At 35.6% G+C, this 19,264-nt stretch overlaps 1 protein-coding gene across 5 annotated transcripts in view; it reads left to right on the top strand.

Annotated features, from left to right (window-relative positions):
• The window catches only part of PSPC1 (paraspeckle component 1), a 61,919-nt gene that overhangs the window by 22,341 nt on the left and 20,314 nt on the right, over positions 1 to 19,264 (top strand). The window contains exons 7-10 of one of the 5 annotated variants that reach the window (XM_060770966.2): positions 1,420 to 1,494; positions 4,894 to 4,951; positions 7,723 to 7,901; positions 11,991 to 12,777. The exons of 2 other annotated variants lie outside the window; for them this stretch is intronic. In XM_060770966.2, coding sequence (XP_060626949.1) covers positions 1,420 to 1,494; positions 4,894 to 4,951; positions 7,723 to 7,901; positions 11,991 to 12,176 — 498 coding nt within the window. In that variant the 3' untranslated portion in view covers positions 12,177 to 12,777. Of the gene's footprint in view, positions 1 to 1,419; positions 1,495 to 4,893; positions 4,952 to 7,722; positions 7,902 to 11,990; positions 12,778 to 19,264 lie in introns of those variants that run through there. 2 more of the 5 variants (XM_060770968.2, XM_060770967.2) reach the window with 2 other exon arrangements.

The following is a 19,264-nucleotide window of genomic DNA, read 5'->3' as shown; positions in this document are numbered from 1 at the left end:
AACCTAATAGTATGTTCAAATATTTATTGCCATAGGTTAAGAGATGATTTGGAAGAAATTCTTGGCGTGACATATTTCACCTTGGCCACAAACTGACTAAAGAGCTGAAGACAAATTACCATTGTTTTAGCCTTAGCTGTTTGTCGGCAATATGAGTTTAATACTCATGCAGAGATTATGTAGAGTAATCATTTATTGAAATATGGAAGACATATGTGAAGTATCTTTAAATTGGTAAAGGTGCTGTGTTTTAACTCCAACTTTTAGGATTGGACTTCAAGTTCTTACTATCTCCAGCAATCAGTTGCTCTTACTTTATAGGTCCATACAATGTCTACACTGGTTTTGATAATGCTGCTCTTACCCGTTTAGCTCAAAACAGGATTTAAGACAACTTAATTTCTTAAGCTGCAATGGGAAGAACTGTGAGACTGATTCTTAAAGTGTGGTGGGGTGGAGGTTTTAGGCTTGTGTCTGAATGCATTTATAATTAAGAGAAATGTCAAAGTTTAATCAGAATATGCAGAACACTGTCACAGGTTCTAAGCACTTAATTCTACTTTCCTTTATTAAGTTTTAAATATATTCTAAGTTTGAATACCCTGACAATTGATAACGTTGATTAAAACAATACCACAACAAAAATACAATAAAGATAATTGAATTTAAATAGTAAAAAATACAATCATATAATAAAATCAGATGTAAACAGCAAAATCTGAGACCATTAAAAGTGCAAGAAAAGAAAAGTCCATGTCTTCTGGATTTTTAATGCTATCTTTAATTGGGGAGAGCATTCAGAGTAGAAAAATTGCTGGATTTGTTACATATTCTCTTGTGCAACTATTTTCCTTTTCAAATTTTATTGTACTATACAGTATTTTGCTTGTTTATGTTGCTTTGCAGTTCTCACTAAAGGCAACAATGTGTTCCTTCTTTGAGAATACTAGTTGGTTGGACGCTGCAAGATACCACCGCTAAGAAATCTCTGGTTTGAATTCATCTGTTAGGAATAAACAGACAAATAAACAGTTGGTTGTGGTGTCTAGAGTCCTAATATTGATCTCATGTATTGCTGAATTGAGCAAAATGTCAAACTCATGACATATACGTGATGTCTGATCCTATGATGCATTCTCATTCTTTAGCCATAAAAGATTAGAAACAGGACTACATGAGATGATAGATAACACTGCAAAGACAATCTGTCCTTGTATGTAGTATATGAAGGAATTTAGTATAATACACTCTAAATCAATTGCGTTAAGTTGATTTTTACATGCATTCAATTGAGTTTATTTATCTCTTGAAAACAAATGATAAGAGATGCATCAACAATTATTGTTGTAATTTGATGCATTAATTCGTTTCTTTCTTTACCATTCTACACTAATTGAATTTTATTTGTTATATTGATAGCCTGCCTTTCCTTCAGTGAGCTCAGACAAGAATCCATACTTCCTCTCCACTTTATCGTCACAACAGCTCTATCAAGTAGGTCAGTCTGAGAAAGTAACTGACATAAGGTCTCATGGCTCATTGGCAACTGGAACTTGGATCTCCCAAGTGTAATTCCTACACTAACATCTCTGCTTTGCTGCTATTTCAAAAGCCATTTAGAAATCTCTTAAGAAGGATTTGTTCTGAATGACGTAGCTCTGTCTTAGCCTTAGACCACAAACGCATGCCTGATCATGAACTTCCTGTCTCTGTATGTGTAATGAAGCTTCAGAAAATACAATGAGAGTATTTTGGAGATTCTGATTATAGTAAGAGAAGAAAGTATTTGAAGGGAGTCTGCAGGATTTGGGAGGACGTCCAGTGTCTTCATCTTCTAGTTCCGCCTATTTATTAAGGCCTTTAAATGTTTCAGTTGGCACCAAGAGAATTGTCATACAAAGAAATAAGAAGGAGAAATATTTTAACCCTATTCATACATGGGAAATAATAGAGATGATAAATGTCACTCCAGCATGTATATGTAGTCCACAAGGTGAAGGTTTCTAATCATATCTTCATATATTGAATAGGGTTGTATATCTTTGTGACAAAAAACAGCGATCGGGCAAGACAGTGTAAAAAATGCTGCTAAAAAGGCCACTTCAGGATAAAAAGCAAAAATTTTGACCTCTAAAGATTTATTTGCGTAATACTAAAATACTTGCTTGGGTTTCTGAGAAGTCTAGTTGCTTGTGATCATCACATGCTGTCTGCTACTTGGAATAACATTGTTTTCAACTATTAAGAAACCTTTCCCCCTCTCAATATAGCAAAACAAAGTATTTAAGTATTTAACTGAAGTGACCTGGAGAATTGGCAAAGTTTGCGTAATCTTATATCTGCTTTAATGTTTACTTTAATACTGCAGGCATTGCTGTTCTTAATGAAACTGAGGTAGAACTTATATATGTCAGTATTATTGCATAAATGGTGGCACAACATGTTCTTGTATTTGTGAATTCCTGCTTTTGCTAATCTGTTCTAATAACTTTTACTTTTTGTAAACAGGATCTGGAAAGACCATACAGGATTTTTGTTGATTTCTTCAGTGAAAGCAGAACTAAACACTTTAATTTTACTGCAGTTTCTTGATTTGTCGGACAAGGAATTTTAGTATTTATTAAATGATTTGGCAATTGTTTAATTGATTCACATTTAACACTCTCCCACTCTTCTGACTTCAGTGGGACCTATGTGTTGACCTAAATGTTAAATTGCCGTATTGATCATGAATTGCATTAATTATCTTCTTAGTTTTTTTAATTTTCTTGCAAAAGTGTGTTGAGAACAAATGAAAGTTGTTTCACTGTCTTTAATTAATCTATAGGCATTTACTTTTTGAGATCTAATAGTTTTTAAAATCTTGGCGATTAAGTAATTGTATTTTGGGTGAGAGCACTTTAAATTGATTGTGTTTCTTCACTTTATTTTAGTTTATACACTGATTTAGGAATGTTCCAGTCACAAATACTATATATGTTATCTAATAAGACGTGCATGCTGTACCACAGTCTGTAATTACTTTGTACTAAATTTAATTACCATACCCATCAGTGAGGTAATTTGAAACCACAGAGATAGGGTCAATATCCAGTAATATCTCTCTTAATAGCTGTTTGCCTAACTCTGTTCACAGTTATGTGATGTTTTCCTTCCCTTCTTAAGCTAAATTTATGAAGTTCCTTATGGGTCCAAATGTGGCATTTAGTAAATATTGCCTCTACTGTTTGCTTGGTTTTAGTAATTGGGTTGACTCTTACTTTTAACTTAGAAGTTTGGATTCAAAGATAAAATACTTTTGATACCTGTATTTTTACTTAAATGCAAAATCAGCATAGTTGTGCAACATTGTTTCCAATTGGTTTAAAACATGATTCCAAGGCAATGTGGCGACCTTTACTGTACAGATTTACTTTTCATAAAATACTGTCTTCCTACATTTGTCTCACAAATTGTTTGAAGACTAGAAAGGGGGTGGGGAGTGGGGGACACAGCCCTTCCAATTTTCCAAGGCTTCGTGTTTGATTCTTATTGGCTCAAGCCATTCTTGCTCTGCACAAGGTTATTAGTAGATGAGTTTTTGCTCATAAATCTTAAAACAGGATTTCCTGTTGTTGCTGTTAACTGGAAAGTACTTTTGAATATTAACATATGTATTATTATTCATCATTATTTTAGGTTCTGGAAGTTAGGGCTATTGTGCAGAATTGCTTCTAGTCTGATAAGTTTTTTAAGCAGTGTTTCCTAATACTGCACACGATTGCATACTGTACTGCAGTTAAGGTTCACTGAAATGCAGCGGTATAAACAACACTAAATACTTTCATGTTCCCTTAGGGAGGCAGTGGTTTTCAACTTGTGGGTCCCCAGGTGTTTTGACCTACAACTCCCAGAAATCCCAGCCAGTTTATCATCTGTTAGGATTTCTGGGAGTTGAAGGCCAAAACATCTGGGGATCTGCAGGTTGAGGGCCACTCCCTTGGGCACTTCCTATACTTGCTTTTGGTCTCTATGCGATTACTTAATGAATGTTGTGTCTGACTGTGAGCAGTCAGAAATTGTGACACCATTTAAACAATTTAAGCTGATACACACATAAATAACAACTGCCTTCTCAATTGTGGTTATGTGGGCTAGTCTTGGTCTCCTTCCACTTCACAAAATAATCTTGATTCAGGAATAATATTTCATAATCTCTTTATCATTACCTGTTCTGGGTCAGAATATTGTCCCTATTGCCCTGGATGCTTATGCACCAGAGGTCAAAATATACCCTTGGGATACTTGGAGACTGCAGTTAGATGTGTGAACCATCTTTCAGGACCACTTCAGACATTTTCACTCCCTCAGATATTACCACAGGTGAGCTCAGGAGATGATCATATTAATGCACTTATATCTTGTTTCTCTAGCCTTAGGGAAGGAGAACACTAGCAAACATCAGTTCCTCTCCAGAACTCTCCTGTGGACTGAATAATTTCTGTTGAGGTTCCAGATCTTAAGAGAAGCACTTTAATGTATATATCTGAATTTTGTTTTTAAAGGATTTGATTTCTTTTGTTTTTATACAAAACTGTAAACATAGTTCTTCTTTGTGATCTCTATGAATCACACAAATGGCTTGGTGGGACCTGCTTATATATACTGGCATTGAGAGTGGGCGATCTTTAGCGCTCAAAAAGATTTGGAGCCTTGCTCTGCACAGGCGCAAAATGGCCCATTTGTGTGATTTCACAGACGATCACTAGAAGAAACACAGATACTGGTAAGCAACCGCTATCCTTTTTTCTTCTTTCTTTAAAAAAAATATTGGCAAAGTTTTTTTCTTGAAAAGATGGGAAATGTTAAAGCAATAAGTGATAGGTTGATGATGGAAATTATGTTTACTTTCAGAGAGAACAGGAAATGAGAATGGGTGATATGGGTCCTCGTGGAGCATTAAACATGGGAGGTAGGGATCTGAAGCAAAAGGCTCTTGTTTTGAAAGCAACTTTGAGACTGTACATGTTACTCATTAGTATTAAATATTCTTGTAACAAACCTGTAGTCTGGTAAAATATGATCTCCAGTAACTTTATTTCAGTTGTAATCATTTTTATTTATATATTGGAAAATGCAAACATACAAGATCAACAATGACTGGAAGATAAGAGTTTACCAATGGTGTGTCATTTTCTTTTCAGTTTTTTTTTCTGGAAAAAACACAAACTTGCACTTAGTATAAGAAGGCAATTTACCTTTTTAAAGTTACTTCTTGGTGATTTACCCATTTTATCTTGAATACGATACTGTATATTGCAATTTGAGTTTTAATCTGGAATATGATTGAAAGCAAAGTACAATTAAGTATTTAAACTCCTTAAACATTTGCCTATGTCTCAGCTTCATTTTATTGGAACTTAGATGAGTACACTTTTGTGAAACAATATATGTACTTTAAAAGTTAAGAATATATGTTCAAAATCACAAAGGTGTTTTATCTTGGACTAAATCAAATCTATTTACCCCCTGCTGGTATTTTGCAATTGTTACATTCCATCTTCATGCTTGAATTCTCATACTTCAACTGCTACTAAGTGTGTTTGCCCATTATTGTGCAACCATCAGAATGCATTTCTGACCACTGAGAAATCGGTAGTGAATAAACTTAAGCTAATCTTTGTTGAAACTTATTTCTTTGCTCTTGTGAATGATCTGTGCTGAAACCAGCTGCAGAGATCTCCTTCGGAGTAGGTTTTTAGTTGCATGAGATCTACAGGAATAAGGGGGAATTGCCAATACTGTTGGAAGCAGCATAATCCAATGGAAGTATGTTATAAATGAAACCCTAGTTCAAATTCATCCTATCTGGAAAATAGAATAGTGTGTTCAAGCTGGATAATGTTTCTGTTGTAGCCCCAATATGATGGATGTCCTGTTGTTAGAGCTATCCATTCTGTTTTTTCTTTCTCTTGTAGTAAATCTACAATCTTCACTTCTAAATTATTTCATTTTTAATTATTATTTTTTCTGCAGTGTTGTTTATATATACCGTTCCTACCCCACATATGTCCACCTAGGTACTTTGTGTTTTAAATAAGCGTTGTTGTATCCTTTTTTTTAATGCTAAGAACATTTGTGTTGACTGACTAGGATTAAAGTATTAATTTTATATCTTAGTAGTAAAACATAGTACCAAACCATGGATAATGAAGTGAGAAAGACATAGTTTTACTGCTTATCACTAAACCATGGTTATTATTAGAAATAGTGTTAGAAAAGTGCAAGGCCTGAATATACCAAAGGCACCAGATCTGTCTGATCTTGGAAGAAAACAGGACCAGCCCTGTTTAGTATTTGGAGGAGAAGCTGCTAATATATACCGGATATTGTAGACTATATTTCAGAGACTGGAACTGGCACACTGAAAATTCCTTGCCTAAGAGACACCTATGAAATTAATGGGGTCTATAAGTCAACTGGTGACTTGAAGGCACAGAAATTCACAAGAATAATGTGATGATTTAGGAAAGAGACCTTCCTTTCCAAATGTTGGAACAGTTTAAGATGTATGTACTTTTGAAATATTTTCCCGCAGTATCTTCATACTTAGTGAAGATTACCAGGGTCCCCTAGTGGTGCAGCGGGTTAAACCACTGAGCTGCTGAACTTGCTGACTGAAAGTTTGGCAGTTCGAATCTGGGGAGCAGGGTGAGCTCCCGTTGTTAGGCCCAGCTTCTGCCAATTTTGCAAATGTGAGATCAGTAGGTACCTCTTCTGCAGGAAGGTAACGGCACTCCATACAGTCATGCCGGCCACATGGCCTTGGAGATGTCTACAGACAACGCTGGTTCTTCAGCTTAGAAATGGAGATGAGCACCACCCCTCAGAGTCGGACACAACTAGACTTAATGTCTGGGGAAACCTATACCTTTTTTTACCATTTAAGTCAATGTGTAACTGCTTAATAAGAATAAATGCTAACTTTTAGAATATCTTCGTATGAATGCAGTATATTCAAGAGTGCCATGGATTTAATTTTAGATTTTGATTTGCAAAACAACATGTCACAAATACTGTGCCTTATAAGGAAAAGTAGGTAGACTATTGTTTGAAAATAATGGTTTCCAGTGGACTGCACTCAGTTGCTTTTCCTCTTATCTGTGTGCATTTTGTTGTAATATAAAGTAACTTAAGTATTGTTTACTAAGCATTTCCAAACTTTAGAAGAGTTTCACAAGGTTTTATAACTATACCAGGTTGGTCTGCTGTGACAACTGAATGTCCCAAACCGGTAATGCTTGAGCTTACATTGGTTTTCCCTGTCTCCTCCAGTTGGCAATACCCCATGTCCAATTTTCTGTAGAATGTTGCAAAAGGATTATAAAATGTCACTATTTTATTAGCCACTTGCAATTTAGAAGTGATAAACTGGTGATATGGAAAAAAACTGTTAATATATAAATACATATACTATCATTGTGGCATTTAGAATTAGTGATAGTTCCACAGTTGCTGCAGATATATAGGTAAAATTAACAAAATTGAAGCATGTAAATTTAATTTGAATGGTAATTTTCAATGACTCTTGCTTAAAACCAGAAAATGTGAGTGAATGTACAGTCTCAAAGCATAAACATATTTTCTTTCAAATAATGTATGTTTTGTATAGTTTTTACTTGTACATTTTTAATTCTCCGAAATTCAGTTAGGACAGCTCTAAGTGTAGACTGTTTTGCATAGATGCCTTTAGCCCAGCACCTGCTGGTACCCAAGGTCCTCCTCCACCACCTCCAATGATGGGTATGAATATGAACAACAGAGGAGCATTGCCTGGCCCTGCAATGGGCCCTGGTCCTTCCTTGGGTCCAGAAGGAACTGCAAACATTGGAACCCCAATGATGCCAGATAATGGAGCTGTGGTAATGTATCATAAAATTTAAATTTTCTTCTCTGGCTCATGATGGCACATTTCTTTGCCTCAAGGATAACTTCACACTAAAACCAGGTTTGCAGTACAACCTTTGAGGTCCTCCTTTTCTATTATGCATGAACAGTTTTACTCAAATTTAGTTGCCATTTTTTCCCATTTGTAAATCAGTTTTAATATTTCAGACCATTTTATGTGAACCTTGCATTCATGGACAATTAATGTCACATGTATTCATCAAAATGACATCCCATGAAAAACAAAATACTACGGTTATATATGGCTTTTATAGGCAAGTCATATCTAAGAAAAATGTTTATTTTATAATAAGAGACAGATATGCACGTATGAATATGCAATGCACTGGCATTATAAATAGTGTGAAGATATCTTTGAATAATGTTTTTGAAAAATGAATTTAATTATCTTGCTGGTTATCTGTGAGTTGTAATTGTAAAACCACGTGTGTCATTGAATGCTAGTATCGGATTTTCTGAAGGCCAGAATCCATTCAACATTTGATTGCTAAGGACATATACAAGATATAACTATTGAAACATACAAAGATTTTATTTTTATTTATTTTATTTTTTTGTCGTGTCAGGAGCGACCTGAGAAACTGCAAGTCGCTTCTGGTGTGAGAGAATTGGCCGTCAGCAAGGATGTTGCCCAGGGGACGCCCAGATGATTTGATTTTTTTTTGTTTTTTTACAAAGATGAACAAAAGACATTCATTATCTTGGCCTTAGCAACTCAGAAATCTTTTTTATTTCTCAAAGAAAACATATACAGTATATGCCATAGAGCTATTGTAAGGGCAGATTAGACCTCCAGTTCTTCTACTTTGCTTTATTAGTTCCCATTGCCAAAAAGGGCAAGTTTTTTTTTTCCAAAAAACACCTTAAGTTTATTTCAATTAGTAAAACTGTTGTAGCCAAATAACTACAATCCAGGTTGTCTGGGTAGAGGGCTTCTGTGGAATGTCATACTTTCAATAGGCATGCATAATTTCTTGAGGTTTTCAAAATAATTCATTTTGGAATTAAATTTTCATGAGCGATCTCACATAAATAGGTAGTTTAATAGATTAACTAGAGCCTGAATCATAATACAAAAATAGGCAGGTGGGCTTTTTTCTCTATTTTTTTTTCATAGAAGAACCAACTATTACTTGGAAGGACAAAAATGCTTTGTCCTTCATGAAATGGGTTATTTTGTTACTATACCAAAATCTGTTATAGTATAAGTACAGGAATCCATATTACAAACTGATGGATTTACACCAGTTTGCACAATAATTACATTTGTGTTTCATACAGTGACTTTTTCTGTCATAACAAATATTGCCAAGTTTCAGCTGATAGGACCAATTTAGGATTTGTGGACTATTGCTGAAAATAAAAGTTGTTTCTTGAAAGTTTAGTATCAGTTAATTTGAACTGTAGGTTTTGCTCTTGAGCAAAAAAAAAAAAAAGAAATTAAATTTTGTCGTCTATATTTTAAAATTATTTTATAAATAAGTCTTTATAATGAGCTGTATCTATGTTATGCAAACAAACTTCATACAATAAGACCTCCCCATTCTCTTCTTCACTCTGCCTTCCCTCTGCTTCTCTACTTTACAAGGCTCCCCCCTCAAAAAAAAAAACTTATTTGGGGATACAGCATGGGGAAAGAGAGATGGTAAAGTGCTAAAATTGTTTGCTTTTCCAGCAGACAAACCGTATGTTTGGAACTGTTTTCTCCAGTTGCTAGTTATTTCAAATCCAAAGTGTAGATCAGGAAGACATTGATGTCCCAGATTTTAGGGCTGTATGTGCTTCCTGCCAAATTTGGGGAGGGCTCCCCCTCACTACCCCATAATGCAGGGGTTCTCAACCTAAGGCCCGGGGGCCGAATGCGGCCCTCCAAGGTCATTTACCCGGCCCTCGCTCAGGGTCAGCCTAAGTCTGAAATGACTTGAAAGCACATAACAATAGCAATCCTATCTAATCAGCCAAAAGCAGGCCCATATTTCCCATTGTAATAATAATAATAAGTTTATATTTGTTAATATTGTTCCTCATTTTAATTATTGTATTATTTTAAAGTGTTTTTTTTACACTGCAAATAAGATATGTGCAGCGTGCATAGGAATTCATTCATTTTTTTTTTCAAATTATAATCCGGCCCTCCAAAAGTTTGAGGGACTGTGACCTGGCCCTCTGTTTAAAAAGTTTGTGGACCCCTGCCATAACGTTTTGTAAATTAAAATAAAAATGCTGAAATAGTCCACATCCCCAGGCTGCTCCTGCCAGTCTGTGTTGGGCCCAGGATAAACTTTTTTTCCAACTATGAGTGGTCAAAATTCACTTTTTGTTTTGGAAGATGGTTTTGCAACCTGAAACTAGACTAGGCCCCTGAATATGGTTATTTCACACTATAAAGCCCTTAGAAGGTGTGGTTTCAGCCATTTAAAAATTACAGTGGGCAGACTAAGGTCCTTTCATATTGCCTTATGGGGCACAGTTTGCCTACTCCAGAAATAAACAATGAGCATAATAAAAAAGGATTCACTGTATGGTAATAAAATCCTGTTTTAAGCCAGTGACGTGCATTCTAACTCAAATGAGTGAAGGCATTTCAAATTATTGTTTTCTTTGCTGCCTGCTGTGCCTCCTGAAAATCCATTGCTGTGGTTAGGAGAGCTGTTGCAGGTTCATGACCTGGAAGAGAAAGTAGAAGCTCTTGAATATATTCCCCACCCCAGTAACCAGAAATGCCTTTATGCAGCGATACCTTCTTGATCACAGTTTTAACTTTTGGTCACATGGCTTTTCTGATACTTTGTGATATTTGAGTCTCTTTTTTGGCTCTTTGCAAGTTGTATATTGTTTTGTATCTGAAAGAAGGGAGCAGAATAGTGAATTCAATTTGGGAACCAATATTCAATATTCAATATGCACAATTTTCAGATGTATATACTGTAGCTAGAATGTAGTAATTCTTAGAGCAGATTCATTAGAATCATTAAGACTTAGATTACATATAACTTCCATTTATTTTATTTGATCTACTCGAACCATTCCTGTGTTTCGTTCTAAAGATGTATCTGGCTTTGATTATGCTTTTCCTTCATGGCTGGGGGTTGGATTACATGGCCCATGTGGTCTCTTCCAACTCTATTATTCTGTGATTCAAAAGAAAACTACATGATTTGACTTGATTTTTTGTTGGTAAACCTAAGCCTTTCTGAGCATGCTAACATTTTTATTTTTAATTTCAAAATCTGTTTATGCAGGCAGTCCTCAAGTAACAAATATGTGACTTAAAAACAACTAATAGTTAAGAACAGGGGCGAGACAACAGGAAGTGAGAGAAATCTAGCCCTTGGGAGGCAAATTCACTCCTGAAAGAATTGTCATTGTGTCTCTACTGAAGCTTTATCACCAATCCTTGTTTCCACAGCAAGCCAGATTTTTCAAAATCCAATCATCACAGGGAAAGAAAGTGCTGTGCAATCTTCTGAACAGGGGCACAGGCAACAAAACACAACACATGGGTGTTAACCCTTCCCTATGCTATCTAAAGTTTTGGCTGGAGTTACACTTAACATGTATCTGTTCCGATTTACATAAAAATCCAGGTTAAGAACAAACTAACAGAACCCATCTTGTTTGTAACTTGGGGACTGCCTGTAGTTTATAATAAATTGTAAGCAGATACATTTTTTATAAACTGAATCTTGGTTTACTCGCCTAAAGATATAGAATCAAGAGGGATCTAGAGGCTTAATGGGCTAATGGCATGTAATTGATAACTTCATTCTGAGCAATCATTCATATCTGAGTTACTCTTAGCTCTATTACCTCTGGCTAGCCTATTTTCTTAGTTCAATTTTCTTTGACTTAGTACATTGGTAGTCACAATTAACTTATATTTCACTTACTTTTAAAATAATGACTAAAAATTATTTGCTCCTTTCTTCCTTCTATGTATCATCCTGATTCTGCTGGATTATCTGCTGACCTTCATGAAAACACCACTCCCTCTTTTTTGTTGTAATTCCAATGGTGGTTTGTTCTAAATGGACATGATATAGCATTCTGAGAGATTTCCTCAAGGAGGCCCACCGCAAATGGGTTCACCTATGGTTAGTAGGTCAGGCTCTGAAACTCCTCAGCCAGCTATGGGTGGTGTAGGTGCTGTCAGTAGCGGACCCGGTGGCTTTGGTAGAGGAACCCCAGGGGGCAGCTTTGACGGACCTAACAAGCGGCGCAGATACTGAAACCTTTATTTCATATTATTGAGAAAACTGAATGACTACCCGGTGTTATGCCTTTATAATTTTAGCTGTTACTTTCAGAACGGTTTAATTGTTAATATAGTCATGAAATTTTTTTTGTAAACTTTTGACTTTTGTATTCACTCATAGCCTTTAGTATAGAGGAGAAATAATGTTTCATTTTGTATGTCAGTTGTTTGTGACTTCAGCAAAATATAATGTGAACATGCTGTGAAATTTGTGAGTTACATGCTTACAATAAAATATAAAATCAGTTTAAATGGTTCTGAAACATTGTTATAAATACTGTCCTTGACTTTAATTGTGAGCAATCATTTTAATTTTTTCATTATAATGCCTGTCGTTTGAAAGAAAAAAAATCTTTATCCATTGTTAATTGTATGCAAATGAAAAGTCTGCTTGCAGAACACAAGTAGAATAGATGCTGAGGCTTGAGCAACTTTAGAATAAGTGAAACATCCAGTAAGCCATTGCAGATTTGTTTTTAAAATGTTACTTCTCACCGGTGTGTACAAATCTAGTTAATGGGATTGTCATCGTAATGTATCCTGTGTTCAACTCTCAAATAAACACTTGAAAAACATTCAAGTAGTAAATATTCACGTGTAATTTCATAGTCATAGATTTTTAGACCATTGTATTTATTTATAAAACTGCACAGTAATCATGGTTTTAAACCTATATTCTGCACAGCAATGGTGATTATTTTGATTTTGTAGATACGATGATACCTTTGTAGGAGATTCATTACCGGACTGTATTTTCCTGCCATGTCTCCTTCCTTGAAAAGGCCCTGCTTCTTTTTACTAAAGTTATATAAATATTTCTAAATAAACAAAAATCAGGGAACTCACCCTACAATTAGTAGCAATAACTATTTCTGACATTTAGATATTGCTTTAGACAAAATCCTTACAGTTGTGCAACCCTATTATTTTCAGTTTTATATAAACTTTCCTTAGCATAAATGTGTTGGTATCAAGAGGGCACAATGCAAAAAAGGGCGAATAAAAACATATATGATGACCATCGGTTATAAAATGCATATTAAATCTAGAAATTCTGACATATACCAGGATTGTGTTCCTACTATCAAAAGATTTTTTAAAGTATAAATATTGAGTAATTGCATCTTAGCATACATTGTAAAATTGTATTGCCTGGGTAAAACATGGTATATGAGAAAAAATTGCAACTAAATATGTTTGGTGTTATTTGATTTTTACTTGTGATGAATTGATAGGAATATTTACTATTTAAGAGTGTGCAAAGGGAGATAAATTAGTGTTAAGTAGTCTCACGATCAAGGATAACATTGTGGCCTGATAAGTAGGGACAATATTTTTATCACTATAGACCCATGGTATTTTTCCTTTTCTGGTGAATATTCCAGAAGCTAAATTGGAAAAAAATCTGAAATATTTACTCAGTTGAATGAATTGCTTCCAATATACTTATAATATTCTGCAAAAGCACATTTAACATGTATTTGTGTGTTGTATTTATTATGCCTATCTTGGGCAAAATATCAGCTGCAGTCATTGAAATATTGTACTTTTATCCTCTCTTGTTTTCAGGTGTTGGTTTTAGCATAGCGAAATGACCATAATAATATATTTGGAGGACTGCTATATAACTACACTTAATAGTTATAGCACACAGGACTCTGCAGCTAATCACATAGTCAACAGAGCTATTGTTTTCTTTGAAAGACCAGTTAGCTTTGCATGACCGAACTGTGTTCTTGTGTGCAAAAATGTAGTTGGTTAAAGTAAGAATATACAACTTCATGCCTTTACACGCTACTATATTTTCTAAAATTGAAAGGTTTAAATAATGTAAAATTAGGTTACAAAAAACAAACACATTTCTTCTTGGAGAAATGTAAAGTGTACACAGTAGAGTATCTGTATGATCCAGTGGAGATGAGAAGTAACCATCTTCCCTTTTCACTATTGTCTTTCTCTTCATACTGCCTAAAAGCCTACTTTGGAGGGCTGGACAACCCTGTTTTTCTTTGATGCCCTGATGACTCAAAAGTTCTAACATGGTGGTATGGTCACATTGGTTTTAGAACTTACATTTTAGATTCTCATCGCAGATAATATGGAGTTCTTGCGGTTTTTGAGGTTGTATTGTTAGCAAGTAGAAAATACAGCAATAGAAAAGATTGGAGAATTCTTCAGTATAATATGGGATCTCAATTTGGAAATAAATTTACAGAGCAACTGATCAAATAATTCTTACAAAGTTTAGCAGATAGTCTCCCATTTTGCTGCTCTCTTTTCTTGCAAAAGGTTTTTCTTCAGCATATATATGTTAAATAATGCTTCTAGGGATTTGTGATAAGGCTATTTTTAGATTGTTCATAACTTCAGATCTCTTAGTGATATTTGTACAAGACATACTACCCTTGGAGCTGCAGTATATAATTAGAGTGTCTATCAGGTTTTTTTCACAAGATTCAAACAGTTTCGCATTCATTGCAATATATGTTGAGCACTTCAATATATAACTTCAAATAGTTTTGAATAGTATTATCTCTATCAGACATTGCTTCAACCTTTTACTGTTGATAAGAATAAATACAATTTGTTTACCTGCCCTTGCAAACGTTCAAAATATACCACCTGTGTTTCAGAGGTTTAAATGTTACTAATGAGCATCCTGCATATGAATTTATCAAATAAAAGTAAATAAAAGTTATAAGCACTAGTAGTAATCGTCACTACTTTTAAAGGTAACTCTTAAGTAGGCTGTTGAATTAAAACAGAAATGTGTTCTGAGGGTTCATGCCTTCATGGAGAGGTTCTGTGAAGGAATATAAAAGGCATGGCAATTGCAGAAGATCTGGAAGCCAGTTTTACATTCAGGAAATTCTGGGGAAACAGCCTGTGAAAAAGAAACGGAACTCAAAAAATCAGTTCCTGGTTGGAAAAGAGTGAAGCTTTTGATATTAAGTAGTGCATGTGGAAATGTGTCTGTTCTGCGACCTCTTTAAAGTGTGAATTACCATTTGTGGATCATTCTTGGCCTGAAAAAGGATGTTTTGAGGAGTCTTGTTCAATTGATGTCTGCTAAATCAACTGTGGGTGCATGTGACTCTAGGGTCACGCTAGCTACATTCTGGGAATACAAAGTTGCAGGATTAGGTGGGGGCACCGACTCCTTTTACACGGATTCCTATGTGGCTGTGCTGCATTACTCATTACCTGTTGTATGTGAGAGCCTATTTTATGTATTTCTGGTTGCCTGTCCAAACATTCAAAAATTCTAATTCATAATCTGACATTCCTAATAATTCAACAAAATTGCTGCTTTTTAAAACATGAGTTATGATATTAATTGAAAGAAAGCTGAAATTTGAGCAGAATTATCCTGTCATGTTTTTCCACCTCATACTGTTGTGTGCTATTAAGAACAAGTATTTGACTTGTTCACTTTTACAATAGAATTGTTTACTTCATGACAAGAGTGTGTTCCGAATGGGGCTATATACATTGCTTTTCCTGTTGAGAAAAAGTGTAATAACTACTTAGCCTTCATTATGGAATGGTTGATAATGGTGCTGCTTTAGGCTCACCTGGATCAAACTTTTTCTGGATATATTATATTCTGGAATGATTTTTGGATAGCATTTCACTTTTACACATTGATGAAGAAGTAAAGATAGACTATAATGGATCCTTTTCCAGTTTCCCTAACACTTCAGTGACGGTCAGTTCCACCAATCATCCTGCCCTTCCTATTAGGGGTGGAAATAGATCATGGTACTTTCTAGTGTTTTATGCCAATTCCTGCCCAGTATACAAGTTTAACTGAATCAGAATCAATATAATATACAAGTGATAGGTGGAACATTAGACAGAGAGAATGGTGAGCGGCCTGCTTCATACTCCCTATGAATGTTCAAGGGGATCATCCTGGATTTTAGGTAACAGAATATTTTTTGGATGGTGCTCTCATCTTTAACACAAGATTTTGCCTCGGTCATTCATGTCACATTAGTCTATAGAGCAGTGTTCTCAACCTGTGGGTCCCCAGATGTTTTGGCCTTTAACTCTCAGAAATCCTAACAGCTGCTAAACTGGCTGGGATTTCTGGAAGTTGTAGGTCAAAACACCTAGGGACCCACAGGTTGAGAACCACTGCTCTAGAGAAATGCGTTTTATAGGGTGCTTCTTTCAACAACCAGAATCCTTAATTAATAATAACGAATGTAGCTGTTGCAATTTGAAGCAATATATGTCATTTATAGAACAAATGCAAAATATTGTATTGCTGTTTTCAAGCCTTGGATGGCTTAGTTATGCCTGTCTATAAGAAGGCTGCAGGAATGTGCATATACTTTCTCCATCCATGCTTTGTGATTTTGTAGCAAATAATTCTGCCATGTAAAATGTGAGCCTCAGAGCAGTTAGAAGAAAGATGGACTACAAATGGGTTGGGAGCCACATTGGTCTTCAGTAAAACTCTGGAGGGCTGTATGCTATTCTCTGTGTTTTAGGTTTTTTTTCAATTTAAAAAACAACAACTGTTGAGTTCTTCTTTATGTCCTTGTTAAAGAGATTCCCCAGGTCTTAAAAAGCTCCCAAAGGTCCAATAACATGATGAAATTGAGCTCCACATCTCTTAATATTTTGGTTGTAAACCTTTCTGTTGGTGATTTACAAACAATGACATGCATATTCTGTTTTGAGTATTGCTTTAGGGGTTACCTCAGCCCTGTGCAGGGTAACAGCAGAGAATTGTTCCCATATTTGGACAAAATCATGTTGAAGACTGGATCAAGAAGAAAGTTAAGTGTTTCTGAATTGCGGTTTGAGGGGTTTTTTTTTCAGAGTAAGCCATTTTGTGTTGCCCAAAATGTTAACACAGTTAATGTCACAACTGGACACCGATAGTGATTACTAATTCCACAATTATTGGGTATGGTAAATAAAAAGACTTCTCAAGTATCACAGCCAGAACAGGTTTATGCTTTCTGTATTTGTGGATTCACAGGAGATTGGAAAGTGGAACAGTTGTGGTTTGGGATTCCCATAAGGCTAACGACGTCAAGAGATATAAATCTTCTGTGCTGGGGAGGGGCGGTTGAACAGCTCTATGCAAGAGAAGTCATCATTTGCATAAAGCACTCTTTTGAGCTGAGAGTAGATAAGGCCCCTTCCACACAGCCCTATATTCCAAAATATCAAGGCAGAAAATCCCACATTACCTGAGGGTGCACTCAGATAACCCCAGTTCAAAGCAGATATTGTGGGATTTTCTGCCTTGATATTCTGGAATATAGGGCTGTGTGGAAGGGCCCTCAGCTAATACGGAAAGCACTTAATCAGGGACATTCAAATTATAACAACATGGTAAGTATGACCATTTGCTAATGGTTAATGTTTGTATCCAGATACCTCTTACTCAGCAAAGAGGCCCACCCAAACTTAACAAATGGAACAAAATTTGTCTCATCAACTATTTTGGAGTTCTCTCAGTATCATTCCTCAATTGAAGTCTATCCAGATGAACATATGTACAGTAGAGGCAAATTGGAGAAAAACTGCAGATAATTCAAGTTCTACACTTGGGATTGGAGAAAAAAAAAGCAAGAGACGTGATGCTCTGGTTTCTGTCAATGTTTTAAGTGTGAGTCTGAGAAAGTTTTATGGTGCTGATTGGTCCATCTGGACCTCGAAGACTGATCTCCAATAGAACACCAAACGGCAGTTCCTCATTTTATGGTCCAAGTTTACTGCAGGGACCGTTGCATCATCCACACTCAGCAGCCTCATGTTAGCCTTTTGGAGCTTGCAATATTAGCTTTCCAATTTGGAAGGATGTGCTTCTTGATGCTTTCATGGCATCAAGAAGCGCGGCTATGATTAACATCTGTAATATATCATAGGAAGATTTGATAAAGTGACTCAAGTGGCAAGATAATTTTGCTTCTCACCATTAAAGTATTTTTTTTAAGAAGCACCTTTGTTAACGCACTAGAAGATCATAGGGTTCAAAGTTTATAAGGATTTGAAGGTGTTTCTGAATATTGTCACAAATCTTCTAGTGTCACAAATCTTCTAGTGTCACAAATCTTCTTCTAGTGGAAGAAGATTAAAAGAAACATCACTGCAGCTTGTTTAACAATGCCCTTTCTGGTATACAGTACTGGAATTTCCCATCCTATTTATCTAAACATTTGTGTAGTTTAGAAAACTAAGGGACACACTGCTTGGATTCAGCTTTTCTGCCTCAAGTTTTTCATTCTAGAATGCTGAAGAGGAGAACCTCTTTCCTTTCTTCTCTCATTCCTGATCACATTTAATAAAAATGGTATGCACTTAGTGTGTGATATGTACTACAAATGCATATTGATTGCATGAAGGAATTTAGGAAGTCAGAGGCTTGCTTTTGATCGTTTTATCCATTCAGTTAGGCCACTGAGTTTCAAAAATTGTTCTGTCCTGGATTTATGTATGATATTTTGTTATGATTTAGCAAAGAAAATTGGACCACAACATGTGCAAATACATTTCTCAAGACAAATAGCTAATTCAAATGCATATCTGCTGAAAACCTGTAACATTGTACTTTGGAACATATCACCTCCGTTTACAACTTTATACAATATATAAACACACATCTTCTGAGATAGATTGTGGAAAAATAATGCTTGAGGGTGGTGTAGGAGACAGAATGTGACCGGTTGTCCCTGTACAGGGCCTGAATTTGGCTACATCCCAAATTATGTGAATTGTGCCTCTGCGATAGCCACAGAATGAGCATCTCCTGAAAGCTCATTTTTCTAATATTCAGAGAAGCTGTCCATCCCTACCACGGTAGAGGCTGCAGCTTAGTTGCTTTTGTTTGTTTGTTTGTTTTCTCAAGTATTTTCTATGGATGAAACTCCTGTTCTATAATATTTGGTGGTAGAGTCTTCAAGAAGGTTTCATGACTCATGCTGTGCTTTGGGACCCTGGGTAGCACAATTATTAACCTTCACTGTGTGAAAAACTGCACCTTAGAAGAATGGGTTTTCATGCTAAATCAAAACATTCTTCTTGCTGGCATTTCAAGCA

The sequence above is a fragment of the Anolis sagrei genome, chromosome 3, assembly GCF_037176765.1.
Source record: "Anolis sagrei isolate rAnoSag1 chromosome 3, rAnoSag1.mat, whole genome shotgun sequence".
NCBI lineage: Eukaryota > Metazoa > Chordata > Lepidosauria > Squamata > Dactyloidae > Anolis > Anolis sagrei.
This window is presented reverse-complemented; position numbering and strand designations above follow the sequence as displayed.